Raw genomic sequence first — 19,648 nt, forward strand, 5'->3', positions numbered from 1 at the left:
TGCACTTGATTGCTTTTGGAAGGCTTATTTTTTAAGCACACAGTCCTGGATTGATAGTAATAACTTTCATTTTAGCAAGCACATGGATATAATTCAGGGGTTTTGTTGTGTTTTTTGTTTTTTGTTTTTTGGCTTTCAGGTTGACTTTCCAATTTACTTTAAATACCTTATACTTACTGTTGAGTTTTTACTATATTGGGAACTTGTGATGCAAAAAGTATCATTCACTGAGACAGTATATATTATTTTTAAACTTTTTCTTTAATTGTATTTTCCCATTACAATGAATCCCCCTATACCCTCTTCCACCTCCACCCACCGCCTCCCCCTCCTCAATCACCACACCTCTCTATGTCCATGAGTTCTTTCTCTTCTTTACTCGATCCCTCCACCCTCCCAAACTGCCCCCAGAGCTGGCAGCTTGCTTGTTAGTTCAGATTGTTCATTAGATTCCACATGAGTGAAATCATGTGGTATTTGTCTTTCTTTAAAACAGTATATATTGTTGAAAGATGTTTAGGTTAATTTTAGGTTTTAGAAATTAAAAGATTTGGTGGACTTAGATAAACAAAAAAGGTATTAACGTAGATCAGCCAGTGAATATAGGAATACTTAACCCGCTCCTTGTAATGTAAAGATTGTGCCCAGAGATGCATGCCAGTGTCCTCTAGGGGAATGGCTGTGTCTGTCTGTATTTTGTGAAGCGTCAGAACATTAACATGATACAAGGTCGTTGTCTTGTGTGGGTAAGCAAGACTGTCAAGAGGTTTACAAGAGGACTAGTAAACTGGTATGAATACCATTTTCCACCTTTACTTACTGATTGTTGTTTCTGAATGTTCATAACATTGATGTGAGAACTTAAGAAGGTTTAGATTTTTCAAACTTTGAAAAATACAGAAGCAAAGTTGAATCTTTTAAAGGCTGGAGTTCCTTCTGACACTTGGTAGCCTACTGACCTGGCACTGCCCCTTTCCGCAGAGGTTCCAGTGGCTCAGGTCAGAATCCGCAGCTACAGTTCATGCACTGCAGCTGCGCGTCAGCCTCCTAAACACTGTAGAGTTTAAGGTGGTCAGACCTGTTCCACAGTAAAATAAATAAATGAAGAAAGTTCTTTACCTGTGCATTTACGTCAGTAGTTCAGAAAATTGTCTGTTTGTAAACTATAGAGAAAGACTCAGGTGGATTTTGGAAAGGCTTGCAAGTAGTCAGAAGTGATTAAACAAGCTTACTTATTCATATTTTTCCCCTAATGGCTTTTGATAAAGTAATCTTCCAATCTACTAATTACTTTATAACTGATTCATTTGTATATAGTAGGCATGCATTAGTTCATTAGTTGAAATTCATCTTGGAAACTAAAAATAATTCAAAGATAATGTACATAATAGAGTTTCATCTAGTGTTTTGAGCTTTTGGGGGGATTTTTGTTTTGCTTCTATTTTCCCAACATATTTTAACTGGGGTCTCTATTTATGTTTCTATTCTAGCAAAAAGGCAAAGAAACAAGAGAGCCAAATGATCTCTAAGGACAGTTTTAACTATAAGCTCATTTATTTTCAGTGATCAAAGGAGACTAGATAAATACCCATTCCTGATTTAAGGTAGAAGATAATTATCAAAGCCAAGAGCAAACACTGCATTTAATGGCAATTCATTAGAAGCATTCTCTTCAAAACATGGAACAAGAATGCTTAATATCACTGATACTATTCAACATCATTTTTAGAGACATAGACCTTTAGTAATTAGGGCAATGAAAATGAGGCATAAATATTAAAAAGGATAAGTAATACATCTGTGACTATTTTGAAAGAACTTATGATTCTCCACTTAGAAAATCTAAGAAAAAGTTATTAAAATTAATGAAGGGATGTAGTAAGGTTAGTTGAATACAAAGCAAATATATTGGGTTGGCCAAAAAGCCTGTATGATTTTTTTTCCATAAAATAAAAGACATTTTTTCATTTTTACCAATAACTTTATTGATTTTGATATTTTGAGTATATTGGCTATCTGTTATATGGTATAACATTGATTGTTTTTAATTAATGTCTCAGTTTGATTGCTCTCAACTTCAGCTGGTCTACCTGACCGTGGAGCATCATCCAGTGAGAAGTCTCCAGCACGAAACTTTGCAAATCGCTTTTGACACATTCGATCAGTCACAGCACCTTCTCCACACGATGCACAAATCTTTTTTTGCATTTCAGTTGTGTTTTAATTTTCTTGAAATAAGATAGCATAATATACTGAAAATGTTGGGTATTTTCTTCCATCTTCAATATTAAAATGGTTACACTAAAATTCAACAGTTTTGGTAAGTTTTTTTTTAATATATGCTGATATTACAGCTGTCACAATACAATCTAACAAAATTGTTTTGAATGAAGTTAAAGACAACTAAGTACTACTAGAGCCATCATACAGGGAAACCCAAACAAACCTTTTGGCCAGCCCAGTACTAAAATCAATAGCTTTCTCATTCCTATGAAATAACCAATTGAAATGTAATAGGGGTTAAATGTTCCATTCCCAAGTCACTGTTACATAGAAACTATACCATAGATGAGTGAATCTACCAAAAATATTTAAAACTTAGGTGAAGAACACTGGAAAACTTTACTGAGTGACATAGATCAGGAAATTTAACCTGAAAGCCAAAAAAAAAAAAAAAAAAACCCAACCCTGATTTATATCCATGTAATTGCTAAAATGAAAGTTATTATTATCAATCCAGTATCGTGTACTTAAAAATAGACATTCACATTTTAGTTGGGAAAAATCAAGTGCCCCTAAATTTTTCCAAAACTCAATGTCATCCCAAACAAACCATCAGGAAGATTTTTAAAATTTGACACATTGAATTTAAAGTTTACTTTGGAGAGAAAATTACATATCATTCACCATGAATATTTTAAAAAGATGATCAATAAGATAGGGTTTTGCTTTACTAAAGGCAAAACTGTGACCAAAAGCTGTGGTAATAAACCACTATGATGTATTGGTAGGAGGAGACAAATGAGTCAGTGAAGGGAATAGCGAATACACAAACCTGCCCAAGTACTGATTTCCCGTGATGCTCTTCATCCTATCCCGTTCTCCACCTGATAAGCCTGATTCTCCTCCTAGATCTAGGATCTGTTCGAGGATCAGGCCAGTCTAAGGGACTCACGGGAAAACTGGCTGTCACTTTCTGCCAGTCCATGTCTCCCGTCAGCAGGGCTGGTGTGTGTCACTGCACCATGTGACATGTCACACCGAAGGGGGCAGAGCCAGTGGAGGAAGCACCACCTGCTGCAGCAGGACGCCCTGCGAAGCGCCCAGGCCTGGGTTATCTCTCTTGTCATAAGTCATATTTTTCCCTTCCAGGATATGTATGTGTTTTTTAATCTGGGGAACACTCCATTTCCAAATTCCCCCCCAGACCTTCTTTTTAAGGTGACGCTGTTGACTTGTGGGCTTCACCAAAGAGCGCTATTATCAAAAATGATGGTAACTTTTGCTGATGTAACAGTGGACAGAACTCATGCAGTAGAGTTTTAATGATTACCTTTAATTCTCTGTGGTAGATTTCTTCTGACACCCATGCTCCAGTAGTTAAAGAATACAAAATTACTCTATATTCTGCCTTTCTTCTCTTTCTCTCAGTATAGGGTGGATTAGAGGCAAAAATCATAATTAGGTCATTACTGTAAAATTTTAGGGAAGACGGGTGTTTGGAAAAAGGTAGTGGCAGTGGGTGGATTTGAGAAATTAGAGTGAAACCAACAGGATTTGCTGATTGATTGTTAGTGGAAGTGAAGGAGAAAGGAGTTGGAAGCATCAGCTCTAGAAGGGGGATCAAAGGGCAGGGGCCCGCAGGTTCTGCGTGCTGGGGCAAACGGTAACTGCGCTTAAGGAAGAAGAGTTTGGTGAGAAAGCACAGGCACCTCGCGGGCAGTAATGGCAGTGCCGGCAGTAGAAGTCACAGATCAAGTCCACGTTAGTTCATAGCAAACACAAGACATGATAGGCAGAAACTGTGGTTCGGGATGTTAGACTAAGGCATGGCTTCAGATTGTGGTACAAAAACATCTTTACAGTGAGTGGTCCTCCAGGAAATCCACTGGAGAAGAGTGAGTGACCTGGGGCCACCTAGGCCTAAGGAAATGGCCTGGCAAGAAGAAAGCCGGAAAGTGATTTGTGATCGCAGGCAAGATTGGGTTCCCTGCCCTGGGAGGAAGAAGAAACCCCTGGGGTCCTTGTGTAGAGGGAACTGAAGAAGCTAGGCTGATCCCTGAGGAGTGTTCAGGGAGATTATTGCCCGTCCTTGACATTGGTGTGCATTGTCTGACTTTGCACCCCTGGCAGAGCAAAACGATTTCATAGCGCCCCGGATTGCCTGAGCGCTGTTCCTGGTGCACTGCCAAGCTGCTTGTTGTCTCTGGCCTGGTTGCTCTCTCTCTCTAAAGCACTGGTTCCTCTGTGCCGTCGTTACACTGAAGAGTCTCCCTAAAGCCATTTGTTTTCTGCCAGATTAAATTCCAGTGCTTTACTCTGTCATTCAGAAATTGTTGTCAGTGATCCACCCTTTTCTGTGAATGCAAATCCTACATTTCAGGAAGAGCATTACTATCTTTCAAACATGCTGTGTAAACCTGGAATGTTCATATATTTTCCTGACATTGAAATTTGTATTTTCTTCTTTCTGAATTTGTTCAAGGCTGGTCACTATAACATTGTTTTATAAAAGTAAAATACCATGAATCACCCAAATATTCAACTGTTTGGATTTATTAATTTTGTTATGCTGTAAGCATTTACTATGAAGTAGTATACAATGATTAAAAATGCTCTATTAAACTATTTGGTGACTTGGAAAACGGCCTTGATATATTATTAAGTAAAAAAGACCAGAATACTGAATAGTGATAGTATAACCCAATTTTTTTTGCAAAAATCCCCCACAAAAATTATACCTATAATTTTCTAAAGTTGTCTTCTAAATTATATACAATAATTATGTGTTAATTTTATAATCAGGAAAATAATCCTTTTTTAAAAAATTAATTTGTTATCATTAGTTTAGAAAGAAAATAAATAACAAAAATTATTTATCTATAGAGAAAGGTCTTTAAATTAAGGAAAACAAGAGACTTCCTTCCCCTCATACACATACTCCTTCTAATTCTGTTCCTCTCAACCCTAGGTAGAATTCAGAATGATTATTGGTAGTAAGTATAATACAGTCACCTTGAGTTAGCAACTTTAGGTCTAATCTAAGCACCTCTACTAAATGGTTTCCTTAGCGGTATCCATGAATAGCCTATCAAGGTTTCACTTTTTAAAGAAAATTAATAAGCTGCAATGAATAGACTTCTAATTAAATAAACAAGCCTCTACAGAGAGTGAATAGTAGGCATTCATCCTGTGTTAGTGTTCCCTCTAAAGCTGCGATTTTCAACCAGTGTGCCGCCCGATGTTTAAAACACGCAACACCTGACTGTTTAGTCAGGGGCACTGACCCCTTTTCTCTTAGATTGTCAAATAAAAAAAATGACAACAGCCAACACAACAATAGCTTCTTGTGTGAATGAATCAAAATTATACCTATTTTTATGGTCCAATTGGCAAAAAAAAATTTTTTTGGTGTGCTGCAGAATTTAGGTAATTTGTTTATGTGTGCCATGAGATGAAAAAGGTTGAAAATCACTGCCCTAGAGAAACTGCTAGCTCAGAAATTTAATGTTTTCTTAGACTGAAACTGAAGAAATAAATCACAGGTTCTTCAAAGTTCCAGTTTCAAAACTTCAGGCCCTTAACAATATTCATTGTGGGATCTTTGGAATATTAATTCATTGTATTCATATGGATTATTTATTTATAAAAGTATTAAGTTCTTTAGACGACAGTATTTTCAAATTTTCACTTACTCTGTTAATTCACTTTTAACACAATCGAAAGCATTTCTATTCTAAAAGGAGGCATTCTTTCGCATAGTTCCAATGACTCGCCTTCCTAACTCCAGGTGGGCGTGGGCAGAGCGGACTCGGAAGACCTGGACCTGTGCGCCACGTCTCGGGAGAGGCGGTTCCGTCAGTTTGCCTCCGTGGAGTGCGAGGGCCAGCTGTTCATGACTCCGCAGGACTTCATTCTGGCTGTTACAACCGATGAGCCCAAATGTGAGTGTGCTTTCTTAATTATCTTAATAATGTCATAAGGTTTTTTCTTATCTCCAGTGTACAGCAGTATGTTTTTCAGAAGAACTAACCAAATAATGTGGTATTTTGAAAGATATTATGCTATAACATTTTATCAGACTAATAGTTTATAATACAAATAAATGTTAATTGAGATCCCTTCTAGAACTAAATTGATTACCCTCGTATAGCTTCAAATTGATTACTCTCATATAGCTTCAAATATTATTTTAGTTTTAGTTTCAAAATATGTATTATTAAAAAAATTAGACATACATAAAAATATTAAAAATAAAATAAACATTAATGTATAGCTTTAAGAAATAAAATTCATTCAGTAGAATTGAAGTCCCTCTTCATCCAAGTTATATTTATATATGCAGTAACTTCACATTAAATAAGTTTAGAAAATCAGAAAATCCTTTGAAGAACAATCTTAATGGCTCTTTAGTCTTCATGAGAAAAAGCTAATAATATTGAACATGGTGACATATCCGGCAGAATGAATATGCCTTTTGTGAATAATTTACCCTGGAGATCTCATAAACCCTACAAAACTCAAGAGTGTGTCTAACTTCCTCTTTTGATAAATAGCTTCTGAACATTGCATAAGAGCATGTGCATGTACTTTTGTGCCATTTATTTCTCTCCTTACTGCTATCATTAAAAGCAGCAGAATAATAAATATTATTCACATTGTTCTGCTCGTTATGAAAAGGAGGATGTCTTTAAATGTGAATGTATACAGTACCATAATTAAGGTTAAATTCTGAATTCTACTTTGTAGACATACGATTTTAACCACTTGATTATACGTTTCTATAAATAACCTTGGGTAAAGAAAGGATGCTGCTGTTCCATAAAGAAGAAATCTATCTGCCTAGAAATCAGTTTGCTAAATATTAGAACATACTCCCTTTTGATCTTAAGATGATTCATTGTTTAAAAAAGAGAATGTTGGATAGCAAAGGACATGCCTATCTTAGAATCTTGAATTTGATAGGTTGTTTACATTAATTATGGTTAATTTCACAGAAATAACCACGTTGCCATGTAGGAATATTTCTGGTTGTCATTACTGTAATGTAGCAAAAATACTTAATATTGACCAGTTTCTAATTCAGCTGTATGAGAGGACTTAATCCTATAGAAACCTGGAGATAATTCTTGGGCAGTCATTAGATATTCACAGTGTTCAAATATGAGCAAAGGAAACAGCCGTATGACTCACACTTATTCCAATATTATAAGATTTATAGCTTTTGAGATCTTCAGGAATGTGAAGTGGAATCAGAAAAAGAAAGTGATCCCTGGTGTCTTACTCAACCATGACATCATTAGGGGAGAAGAATGAAAATGGGACGCAACTCTCTAGCTCTCATTGCTTGCTCTCGGCTTCGCCTCTTTTTCCTGTGTCCCCACCTTTCCCATGTACCCTAGAGGGACCTGACTTTTGAATCATCATCAGAGATACTAATACAGTAGAGATCATGGTAACACCTTAAAATTATAATTTCTCTATGTTAATATTTTATATTCTAGTATGAACATTGAATAAATATCATTATTTGTGTTTTTAAGACCATAGATGTTTGACATGAAGTGAATTCACTTACTTCATAAATCCAGAAATCCTCAAAGTAAGATAATGATTATGGAAAAATGTGTTTTGTATTCAATTTATTTATTATGAATAGTTTGTAGTATGTGAAACAAATATATACCATAAATAAAATATCTTGGATCCAAATCTTGAGGTTAAAGAAACTTTGCCTTTTAGATATGAAAGCTTGGTGTTATAAGTTACCAATTTTGAGTTATCTAATTCTTATATATTTGTTTATTATAGTTGTTAAAACGTGGAAGTCATTTTCCAAACAGGTAAGTTAAAGCTCTTGGTGTGCATACTCTCTCACTGTCTTTCTGTCTTTCTCTCTCTTTTCATGCACATACACACACACACACATATAATGCGCTATCAGTTTTTTTCTGGACATTAAATCGCATCCAAGAGCGATTTGAATATGCGTATCAGTGGTAACTCTGGTGTGTGAATGTAAATTGGTATACCCACTTTGGAAAACAGTTTGGCAGTATCTACTAAGGCTGAAGATCCACATGTCCAGTACCTATCAGTTATACCCCTGGGTTTAAGTTTTACGACAGTGGATGCATCTGTACCTGATAAAGTAAGCTTGAATATGCCCTATGATCCAGTGATTTCATACCAGTGTGCATAAGCAAAGATACATTCACATATGCAGGACAGGTTCATAGGAATATCCATAGGTTGTTCATGGTGGCCAAAGAGACTGTGATACAATAGCAATAGTAGAACTGATAAATGAGTTTTGATGTAGTTTTTCCGACTGACTTATTTCACTTAGCTTTAATATTCTCAAGGTGCATTCATGTTGTTGAAAGTGGCAGCGTTTCACCTTTTCTGATGGCTGAGAGTATTCCATTGTGTGTATGTGCCACATCTTTATCCAGTCCTCTACTGAAGGACACCTGAGCTGTTTCCATGTCTTGGCCACTGTGTATAATGCTGCACTGAACATGGGGGTGCATATATCTTTGTGAGTAGACGTTTTTAAATTTTTTAGGTAGGTACCCAGAAGAGGAGTTGCTGGGTCATATGATAACTCTATTCTTAAATTTTGAGGAACCTTCATACTATTTTCCACAGTGGCTGCACCAGTTTACATTCCCACCAGCACTGAATGAGGGTTCCTTTCTCTCCACAACCTCTCCAACACTTGTTATTACTTGTTTTGTTCATAATGGCCATTCCAACAGGTGTGATATAGCATCTCATTGTAGTTTTGATTTGCATTTCCCTAGTAGCTAGTGAAGGTGGGTATCTTTTCATTTATCTGTTTGCCATTTGTATGTCTTCTTAGGAGAAGTGTCTGTTCAGGTCCTCTGTCCATTTTTAATTGGAGTGTTTGTTTGGTGTTAAGCATATGAGTTCTTTATATATTTTGGATATTAACTTCTTGTCAGAGCTGTCATTTGCTCTGCCCATCTCCCATTCAATTGGTTGCCTTTTTGCTCTGCCCATCTCCCATTCAATTGGTTGCCTTTTTGTTTTCTTGGTGGTTTCTTTTGCAGTGAAGATGCTTTTTTAGTTTGATATAGTCCCATTCATTTATTTTTGTCTTTACTTCCCTTGCCTTTGGAGTCAAGTTTATAAAATCTTTTCTGAGTCCAATATCTATGAGTTTAGAATCTATGTTTTCTTCTATGTAATGTATTGTTTCAGGTCTTATATTTAGGTCTTTGATCCATTTTGAGTTAATATTTGTATATGGGGGTAAATAGTAGTCTAGTTTCATTCTTTTTGAGTGGCTTTCCAATATTCACATCACCATTTATTGAAGAGGTTAGCTTTTCTCCATTGTATATTTTTAACTCCTATCTTGAAAATTATTTTCACATATACTGTGGGTTTATTTCTGTACTCTCAATTCTGCTCCATTGGTCTGTGTGTCTGGGTTTTTTTTTCCTCCTGCCTGTACCATACTGTTTTGATTATCATCACTTTGTGGTATAACTTGAAGTCAGGGAGTGTGATACCTGCTGCTTCACCCCTCATCCCGCCCTCCTGTTTAGGATTGCTTTGGCTACTCAGGGTCTTTTGTAATTGCATACAAATCTGATGATTTTCTTCTATTTTTTTAAATGTCATTGGGATTTTGGTGGGGATTGCATTAGATCTGTATATTGCTTTGGGTAATAGGGACATTTTATCTAGATTAATTCTTCCAATGCATGAACATGGACCATCTTTCCATTTCATTGTATTTTTTTCAATCTCTTTTAATAATACCTTGTGGTTTTCAGCATATAGGTCTTCCGCGTCCTTTGTTAACTTTATTCCTAGGTGCTTGATTGTTTTTGTTGCAATTGCAAAAGGAATTAAAAATTTTTGTTTTCCTGAAATGTCATTGCTAGTATATAGGAACATGGTGGATTTTTGTGCATTCAACGTAATACTGGAAGTTCTAGCCAGAGCAGTCAGGCAAGAGAAAGAAACCAAGGCATTCAAATCAGGAATGAAGAAATAAAAGTGTCACTTTTTGCAGATGGCATGATTCTTTATGTAAAAGACCCTAAAGACTCCACCAGAGTAATTAGAAGCAATAAACAAATACAGTAAAGTTGCATGATTTAATAACATATTTAAAAAGACATAAGTAAACAGAGAAATATATTATGTTCATGGATGATTCACTTGGAAGAATAAGGACCCCAGATTTTCAAAACAATTCTGAAAAGGAAGAAAAGAAAAAAAGTAAGAAAACATTTGGGCCTATGTCATGTTAAGATTAATAACAAAGGTGTTTGTGTGTGTGTATGTGTGTGTGTGTGTGTGTGTGTAAAGGCTCTGTATAATAATTAAAGTAGTATTGTTATTATTGCAATACTTTTAATTAGATCAACATAATAGACTATACCATCCAGAAATAGATATAGGCGTGTATGGGAAGATCTATAAATCACTGGAGAAATGATTGACCTGCAGGTATTGAAACAATAGTCTTTCTTACATTTGGGCAAATAAAATTAGGTCTCAAACTGACCACCATATACAAAAGCAGATTTCAGGTGGATTAAGTTCTTAATTTTGAGAAACAAAAATTCTGATATAAGCAAAATGAGGAGCTTGGGAAGTTTTTATTAGACAAAGACATATAAAGAAAAACTCAAAGGAAATTACTGGTAAATTTTACAAAGTTAAATATCAAAAACTTTGTCATTCTAAAAGATAGTATCAACAGTGTTCAAAGATGTATGACAAATGAGAGAATATGCTTGCTGCATTTTAACAGTAAGTCTAAAGTGTCTTGTAAGTCATACAGAACTACTCTAAGTCCATATAGAAAAGAAAATCTTCTCAATAAGAAAAAAGGGGACAAACACGGTTAGAATGGCTGGGGTGTTTGTGTGTGTGTGTGTGTGTGTGTGTGTGTGTGTGTGTAAAGGCTCTGTATCACTAGTAATCAGGGATATGCACATTAAACCAGATATGATGCTATTTCACAACCATCAGATTCTCAACTTCCAGAAATCTAACAATACCAGTACTTAGTATGGACAAGAAGAGAAGGACCCAGGTGAGACTGTAAATTGGTATATTCACTTCGGAGAGAAATTTGACTATCTAGTAAAGTTGAAAATGCATATTAAAAATTCTACTTCTAGGTGTGTGTACTAGGTAAACATTTGTGTGTTTATACCAGGAGTCCTGTACATATTTCCTGTAATAGCAGAAAAAAATTAGAAACATTAGTGTCTGTCAGTAGAGAAATGAGTGAAAGAACTGTGAAATAGGTATATCGAGGACAAATACAGTAATACAAAGCTAAAATGAATAAATAACATAGAGCTACTTATGTTATCAACATGAACAGACTGAGCTAACGGTAAGGTTGCGTAAAACAGCAAGTTGCAGAATAATGTAGACCAGTTGTTCTTTAAAGTGCAAAGACCTTTTTAGGCACCCATAAGGTCAAAGCCATTTCCGTAACAATACTGAGTAGATGCCTGTTTTCTTTCTCTCATCCTGTGGTGAGGCAGCATGATCAGTGATGACACTGTCACTCTGACAGCTTACAGAACATGCATTTGTATGTTCTTGTGTTCTAAGACTTTATCGTTTCCATTTCCACATGCATTAATATAAAGTTACATTTCAGAACTGCCAATATAGATAACTGCTGTGTAACTATGAAAATGAAAATGAATAGTATTTGGCAGGAAAATATGCCCATATATTAGATGCAAAGAGTGAGTTACTGAATAGTATGTACAAAATGATTTACTAATTGTCACAACAATAACAAAATACTATGTAAATATGCCTGAGAGAATTAAACTAAAAGGGTATTAAATTTTTGTGGCTTATCCATGGATTACAATAAATTTTTTTCTGTACTTACTAATTTCCATATATTATATATATTAACTGTACTCTAAACAAAATTGTGTACATTTAAGAAAATTGTATAAATCCTTTAAAAGGCAACTATAATTCTAGGTAACTGAATTCAGTCCAGCAAATATTTATTTGGTACCTGTTTGCAGTACTGCAATATAATTCTGACAGTACCACCAGAGTTATTGTCAGACTCCACCCACGTGTTTAAGGATCCAGTCCCCAACAAGACTGCTTTCCTTTCAGATGCCAGCTGCAAGCTCAAGAGTCCCAGGCCACCCATACTTCTGACAAGTGGCCACAAACCCAGGCGGTGCCCCCCAACTCACCTCAAGTTTTAATAATTTGCTAGACTGACTCATAGAACTCAGGAGCCTTCTACACTCAAAGTTACAGTTTATAATTATAAGGGACACAAATAAGGACCAGCCAAATGATGACACACATAGGGTAAGGTTACAGGAGGGCTCCAGGCACAGAACTTCTGTGCTCTCCCCATGGTACCAGGTGTGTCACCCTCCCTCCTGGCACATCTGCATAGCCCCCAACCTGAAAGCTCCACTGAGCTTGGCGTCAGGGGTTTTCACTGGGGGTTTCACTGCATGGGTCTGATTGACTGGGTCATTGGCCACGTGATTGACGTCAGGCTCCAGTCCCTGTCCTCTTGCCTCCCCAAAGACTGGGCTAGATCAGAGCCCCAGCACTCTGACCACAGGGTGTTCTTTCTGCTTCTCAGCCCCCACCCTGAGTCATCTCCTTAGCATAAGCTCAGGTGTGATGGAGGATACAGAGTCTCCCTCCCAGGAACCTGGACAAAGACTAATCAGCTTCTTTATTATACAGCATGACTGTGTATAAAGGACTCTGATAGGCACTGGAGTGGGGAGGGAGATTCCCAGCCTGAATGGAAATGGGGATTTTACTAAAACTGAACATTCCTTAGATTTAACAAAAGACAAAGAGGATGAGTGTGTCAGTTGGATGATCTAGATCAGAAGAAACTAAATTATTACTAAAATAAACTGCCTAGAATCAGTAAGGATCTGGCCAGTCATTTACTAGTTGTGTGACCTTGGGTTATTTATGCTTTTTAAGACTCAATAAAATATGCAAAATGAGAATTGTCTTTTAGAATTAAATGAGATATTGTAATAGCCCATGGCCAACCACATTGAGAGTACTTGATGAAAGGTAACTAAGTTTAAGATGAATACATATAAACAGTTAAAGTGAAAAAGAAATTAATATTTATATAGTAGAAATGATAAAAATTAAAGTGTATAACACACATTCAAAATATTTTTAATCTCTTGCTATAACAGAAATACTTATGAGTTTAGTATTGTTCAAACAGTAAATATCCCAGCTTCTCATCGTTATTCATAGCTGAATTTTCACCTCTCTGCTGTGCTACCCATAACCTGCTGGCATCTGTTACCTGCAGTGCAGGGATAACACTGTGAAGGAAACGAAAGCCAGGATTGACAGATGGGTTTCAGGGTGTCCATAAATCCCCTAAAAATACCTCTTCTGCCGTTGGCACCCAGGGCTTCCTTATTTGCATGCCAACTCCACTTTGTAAAGAAAGATGGCTTATAAATGCTACAGCATGTTTTTAGGTACAAGTACCTCAGGAAGGGTTTGTTTCAAGTGCTTCTGAATATCAATGTACATAAAAGTCTGGATATCTTGTTAAAAACACAGATTCTGATTTAGTAGGTGTGGGATAGGAACTGAGATTCTGTATTTCTAACAACCTCCCAGGCAGCAATGCTCAGGCTATTGGGTAACCAGACTTTGGCAAGAATCAGATCTGGAAATAGAAGTAGTTTCTAGTGTTTCTTTTTCAGTGTGCTACCTAGCAAACTAATTTTTTAAATAGATACAAATCCTTTTATTTCTTTTTTTTAACAATTTATTTATTTTTAGAGAGAGGGAAAGGGAAGGAGAAAGAGAAGGAGAGAACCATCAATGTGTGGTTGCCTCTCATGTGCCCCCTACTAGGAACCTGGCCCACAACCCAGGCATGTGCCCTAACTGGGAATCGAACCAGTGACCCTTTGGTTCACAGGCTGGCACTCAGTCCACTGAGCCACACCAGACAGGACTTAATTTTTGTATTTCAAATTATTTCAATTTATTTCACCAAATTCTTTAATAATTTTTCTTCACATTTAACCAAATTATAGTTCTCACTTAGTTATTTTCAATACAACATATATAATCAAAATTGTTTTAGTATCTAAAGAATAGTTCAAATGTTTAAATTTTCCAAAATAGTTTCCCCCTACCACCAGCTGTGATAGTTTGATTAAGAACAAAACCCAATTAATCAACAATTGAAGTCTGTATTCTTTACTGAATATTTAAGTTAAAATTAGGAAAAAGAACTGAAAATGTCCATAATAACTCAATGTCCCTGTCCTCCCATTTCATGTAATGTCACAATTCTTTGAGTCACTATTAAAATATTACTCATTCCTTCCCGATACAATCCTTTGTCCATTTATTTCTTCCACCACAAAGCCCCCTAAATCCAAAAGGGCCACAGCGAGCCGACAGTGTGTGAGGCCACGGGGTCTTCTCTGACCTTCATTAGGGAACCTGCTTTTTCCAGTGACTTTCACAAAACTGTCTTCTTCTAACTGGCTCCACAACTTAAACTAAACTCACTGTTTTATCTTCATTTGGTTATCATTTGCTACCAGGTATAGCATCTTTATCATTTATTTTATGTTTGGACTATGGGCAAATACTGGGCTTTGTGGGTGGAGAACAGGATAAATACAGCCATGTCTCAGGTCTTCTAAGTGAATTTTTTTGGATAGGAATTCAAATATTTTTTATCTCTTTTATAATTAATTTACCTATAATCAGCATTATGTCACCTTATGCTATAGGAATTAAATCAAATGCTCTCAGAAACACCACCCATTTGGAAAGGATCATCAAAGCTATTTCGAAATCTTAAAGAAAGAGGTAAGTTGATTATTACCTTTAGTGCTTAAGCACTTTAATATTGATATAATATTACTTATACTAATATATACAGATTTTCTTCATATTTAAAATAATTTTACAACTATGTGTGTGTAAAGAAAAAGCTGAGGAGAATAACACAAAAATGTTAACAATGATTGTTTCTACGTGGTAGGATTAAGGGTGTTTTTTATTTTACTTTTTATATGTGTTATTTGCATCTTCCAAAATTTTTACAACAAAATGAACTTTTATAGGTGAAAAACATTTTTAACCACATTGAGAAGTATAGGCTATATTTACCTATAGAAAACATTTTTCAAAAGCACTAATCTCTAAATCTGTTTTACTTCCAGGAATTATAGGTTTTCTTAAATTTAATCAATATGAAAAACTTATTGGATCTGTCATTGGTTACCCAATTTGAACCTATTTCTTTTAAATACAACTCTTACTACAAAATTCACTTCTCTCAGTTTACTATATTATCCATATCTGTGTATCTAACTTGACTCACTAATTCATACATACAGTCAAATTATATAGCTTTTATTGCAGTTTTCCTTTACAGTGTACTTTTTGTACAAATTTATAGCAAAAACTAATAAAATATTTAGAATTAGTTTAATCTTAAAAAGGAATGTTTCTTTGAGATAATTTTATATATTTAACTATAAGAATGATATGAAATAAAAATATTAAAGAAATTATATAAAGTTACCTTTTTCTTTTTCATCAGTTTTAACCATAGTAATTTGAAAATGTTTTACTCTCACATAAAGACAAATGGTTTGAAGGAGCAGTTATAATCCATATATTTTATGTAAGTAGAATTTTAAAAATTGCTTCCACCTGGTTCTCATGGAATCTGAAAGGAGAGGACACTTTATCTTTTACTTTAAGCTTTTCATAACTTAGGGCTTTAAAATCTGCAAAATTGGTGCCAAGGATCTTTAAAGGTCTTAGCCATCTTCCCTGGAAGGTGTCTGAAAGAGTGCCATTGGCGTCTCTGGGTGGGTGGCAGCATCAGGACCCGTGTCCCACTGAGCCAGTTCGAGCCGCAGCCCCACGGAACTGCAGACACAGACCCCGTTTCCGGGTCCCATTCCCCCCCCACACCCCCGCATTTATGCTTGCTTTCTTTTTTGTTTGTTTGGCTTTTTGTGGGTTTTTTGAGGGATCCCTGTGAAATCTAGGCATTGTATCTGTATATACATTGACCGTTCCAGAATCTTTCTCCCATAACATGCGTGGCAGTCAACCAGAACTGTGTCTATAGGTCGCAATGTCCTAGTACAAACAGAAGGAGGGAATGCTTTCAGGGCCTCCTGGCTCATCCCCCTCGTGACTTCTGACAAACCGCCTGACAGCGACTCCTCTTCTCTTTGTTCTGTGACAAAGAGGCCAGCCTCCAAGAACGCCAGGTAGAAGGGAGGTGTAAAGTTCACAGTACGATTATGTACGGGTTCTTTGTACCCTTTTAGCAACCATCAGGACTGATATCTGGAGAAGTGCTATTGGCTTATTCCCAATTATAATTTTCTCTGGATCTACCTGGAAAGTGAATTAACACATTAATTCTACTCCTGAGTATTATAGTCCAAAAACAAGAATGTGAGTAACAATTCATATTTTTATTTACTCCAAATCAACTCCTTTTAAAGTTTTTGATTCTGGCATTACAGAGAACTCAACTTGTTGTGTGTGTGTGTGTCTGTGTGTAAAGTAAGTACAAACTGTTTAATGAAAATAAAAACTTCTTAGATTATACTTAATAGAAGCATTAATTTTATCAATGATAATGATATCTTGAAAGCAGGATAACTACAGAGTTTGGTTTTTTTAATGCAATGCAGAAATCAAAATTCTAAAGAAGAGTGTCTAAATGTTTAATTCAACTGTTACTAAGAATTAAGTACTTTACAATTTTAACTACTTCCAACCTTTTTATTTTATGTTTGATTCATATACTGAAAACTAGCAGCAAATTTAAAAGCTACAGCTATTAATAAACATTATAATTTTGATTTTTATTGCCAATACTACATATATCCAAAAGCATTAATGAGAATTTTATATGGGTTTCTATAGAAACATGTGAAACAATGAAAGTAAAATTAATTTTGTTGCTTTTTTTGCTATGATTTTATAATAAGTTTGGTCTCATTTAAAACAATACCATCTTCTTTAAAACCGTAAGTTCTTTATTAGTATTACTTATTGCTATTGTAAGAATATTTTACTTGATAAATATGAAGAAAAAGTATTTTTTATATAGCATAACTGGCACTGTTTTTCTTCTAGGTGTGATTTCTTACACAGAATATCTTTTTCTTTTGTGTATTTTAACAAGTAAGTGTACTCACTAAATGTATTTCTGAATGTAATTTTTTTAATTAGAATTTTAGAAAACAAACCTTTCTTAGATTCTCTTTCTATTGAAAATCACTTTAGGTCTGTCCATGCTTTTTGCAAAATTTATGTCTAAATGACCACAGAAAATGCTAAGTGTGGCATATCATGTCAAAATCATAAATATTACTATGGCTCACAGTATAGTAGGAAAATGCTCATAAACGATAAATTTAATATCATATATCAATCCCTGTGGGTTCATCAGCATGAGAGCCTAAAGGTGAGGACATACAATGATTTGTAAATTTCTTGCTACCCTCATTTAAATCACATTTTCTGTAAAATTAGTGTGAAAGAATGACTCTTTTAACTAGTAAGTTTGTCGGAATACCCATCATACATCCTCAAACAGCTTCATTTTTCTCTTCCTCTGATATGCAGCAATTCTTATGAACTATGTGAAGGGTTTACTGAGGTTTTTAGTTAAATTTCATTGCATCTAATGGTGGAGTAGCTACACTCCAGCTGCCTGACCTTTCCGTTCCCTTATTCCCACCTCGGAAATGTGGACCTCCTGCTCCCTCTGGCATCGGTGCTTGCCTTCCACATCCTCATGCTCGTAAACATCACTCAGGTTTCCTTCGACATGTGAAGACGCAGGGAATCCTTCCTTGACCATCCTGTCTAAAATAGCTCCCTCTCTCGTCTCCTCCTTTGTATCCCTTTACGGTGTTCTGTTTTCTTCAGTGCTTAAACTACATGAAAGCATTTATTTATTTATTGGTTTACATGTTCTTGTCTGTCTCTCCACATTTGAATGCAAGGTCCTTGATGGTAAAGATTTTATCTTTTTTGTCCATTTCTGTATCAAGAACAGTGTTTGACATATGTTAGCCTCTCAAAACATAGTTGGGGAATGAATGAAGAACGGCATGAATGAAAGAATATCGGTAGTGGAATTCCCCATTGTGGGGATTTGTGGAGACAGATATTTGGAAACAAGAACTGTGATGATTTGAGTCCTTTCAATGATGAATGATGCTACCACAAAAATTAGAGGGGATACCGGAGTATCTCAGAGACTTGTTAAAAAGTTATTTTTTTTTAGCCAGGATAACTTTGGATGCAAAATTCCAAGTTATAAATACCTAAACCAGTAGGTGATAGGTGAGTCTGAAACAGAACTGGCTAAGGAAGTCATGGGTCGAGGTAGGGTCGAGTGGAGTGTGAGGGTGTTGGAGAGAACGAACACACAGGGTGGCCTTTGCCTGCTCTGGAAGGGGAAGGACGTGGGGATGCTGTGGCTCCACTTCAGAGTCCAGGGTCCCTCTTAGAAACTTCTGAGAGTTTGAATTTTAAAATTATGGATGTCATTTAGTTTAAAACCAAAAAAAAAAATGTGCAAAGAGGATAGGCAAGATGTAGGTTAGATAATTTGTGTTACTTGTCTATAGTTTTCTCCTCTTAATTTTTTATTAGTTTAACTTTATTTTTCCTTCCAAACAAGGCTTGTAAGGACTTCTTATCTACATATATTTTCATGAACTTTCTAAAGCCTAAAACTGAGTTGTCAGAGGTGGTGTAACTTTTTCTTTGTTTCTCAAATGAATAATAATGAAAATAAGTTTAGATTCCTAACATACATGCAAGAAATGAACTTGCATACAAGATGGGCTTCTGTTTCCTTTATTTGCAGAGACAGCTATTACCAGTTAAGAGAGTGGGTCTGTACGCTTCCCTTTTGCTAGGTTCTAGATGTCACAACAGTCAGTGGCAAGTGTGCGTGTGGGAGGTCCCTTTCTGAACTTTTTGCCAATCATCCCAAAAGAGGTCAAACGTGTTGAGAAAGATGTGGACACCAAGCTCCTCCTCCTCTAATGACATGTTCAGGTTTTCCGGTGGCCAAGGTTTCTTCTTTATGCTTTAGAAGTAGAAAGAGAAAAAAGATTGAACCTCATTGTAGGGTTCGTAAAATTAAAGCAGTTCATAATGAGTGAAAGTCTGTCCTTTTCAGAAAAGTAATTGTTCCTTGTATTTTGGGGAGAATTAGGAATTAATTATTTAAGCCTCTTATTTTATATTTCTATTTCTGAAAACTCTAAAAGTTTAAACCCAAATATGTAATCTCCTGTGTGTGATATTTATTTTGATAGGTCATTTCCATTATAATTTTCCCCAGAATTTGGACTAG

The 19,648-nt window shown here is 35.7% G+C and overlaps 1 protein-coding gene across 2 annotated transcripts in view; it reads left to right on the forward strand.

The window, feature by feature from the left end:
• Nucleotides 1–19,648, forward strand: part of MICU3 (mitochondrial calcium uptake family member 3) — a 73,373-nt gene that overhangs the window by 18,921 nt on the left and 34,804 nt on the right. For both annotated transcript variants that reach the window (XM_045821676.1, XM_045821677.1), the window contains exons 2-5: nucleotides 6,011–6,164; nucleotides 8,032–8,063; nucleotides 15,024–15,102; nucleotides 17,407–17,454. In XM_045821676.1, coding sequence (XP_045677632.1) covers nucleotides 6,011–6,164; nucleotides 8,032–8,063; nucleotides 15,024–15,102; nucleotides 17,407–17,454 — 313 coding nt within the window. The remainder of the gene's footprint in view (nucleotides 1–6,010; nucleotides 6,165–8,031; nucleotides 8,064–15,023; nucleotides 15,103–17,406; nucleotides 17,455–19,648) is intronic.

Source organism: Phyllostomus hastatus, unplaced genomic scaffold (assembly GCF_019186645.2).
Source record: "Phyllostomus hastatus isolate PE091 unplaced genomic scaffold, TTU_PhHast_1.1 phas_scaffold_46, whole genome shotgun sequence".
Taxonomy (NCBI): Eukaryota; Metazoa; Chordata; class Mammalia; order Chiroptera; family Phyllostomidae; genus Phyllostomus; species Phyllostomus hastatus.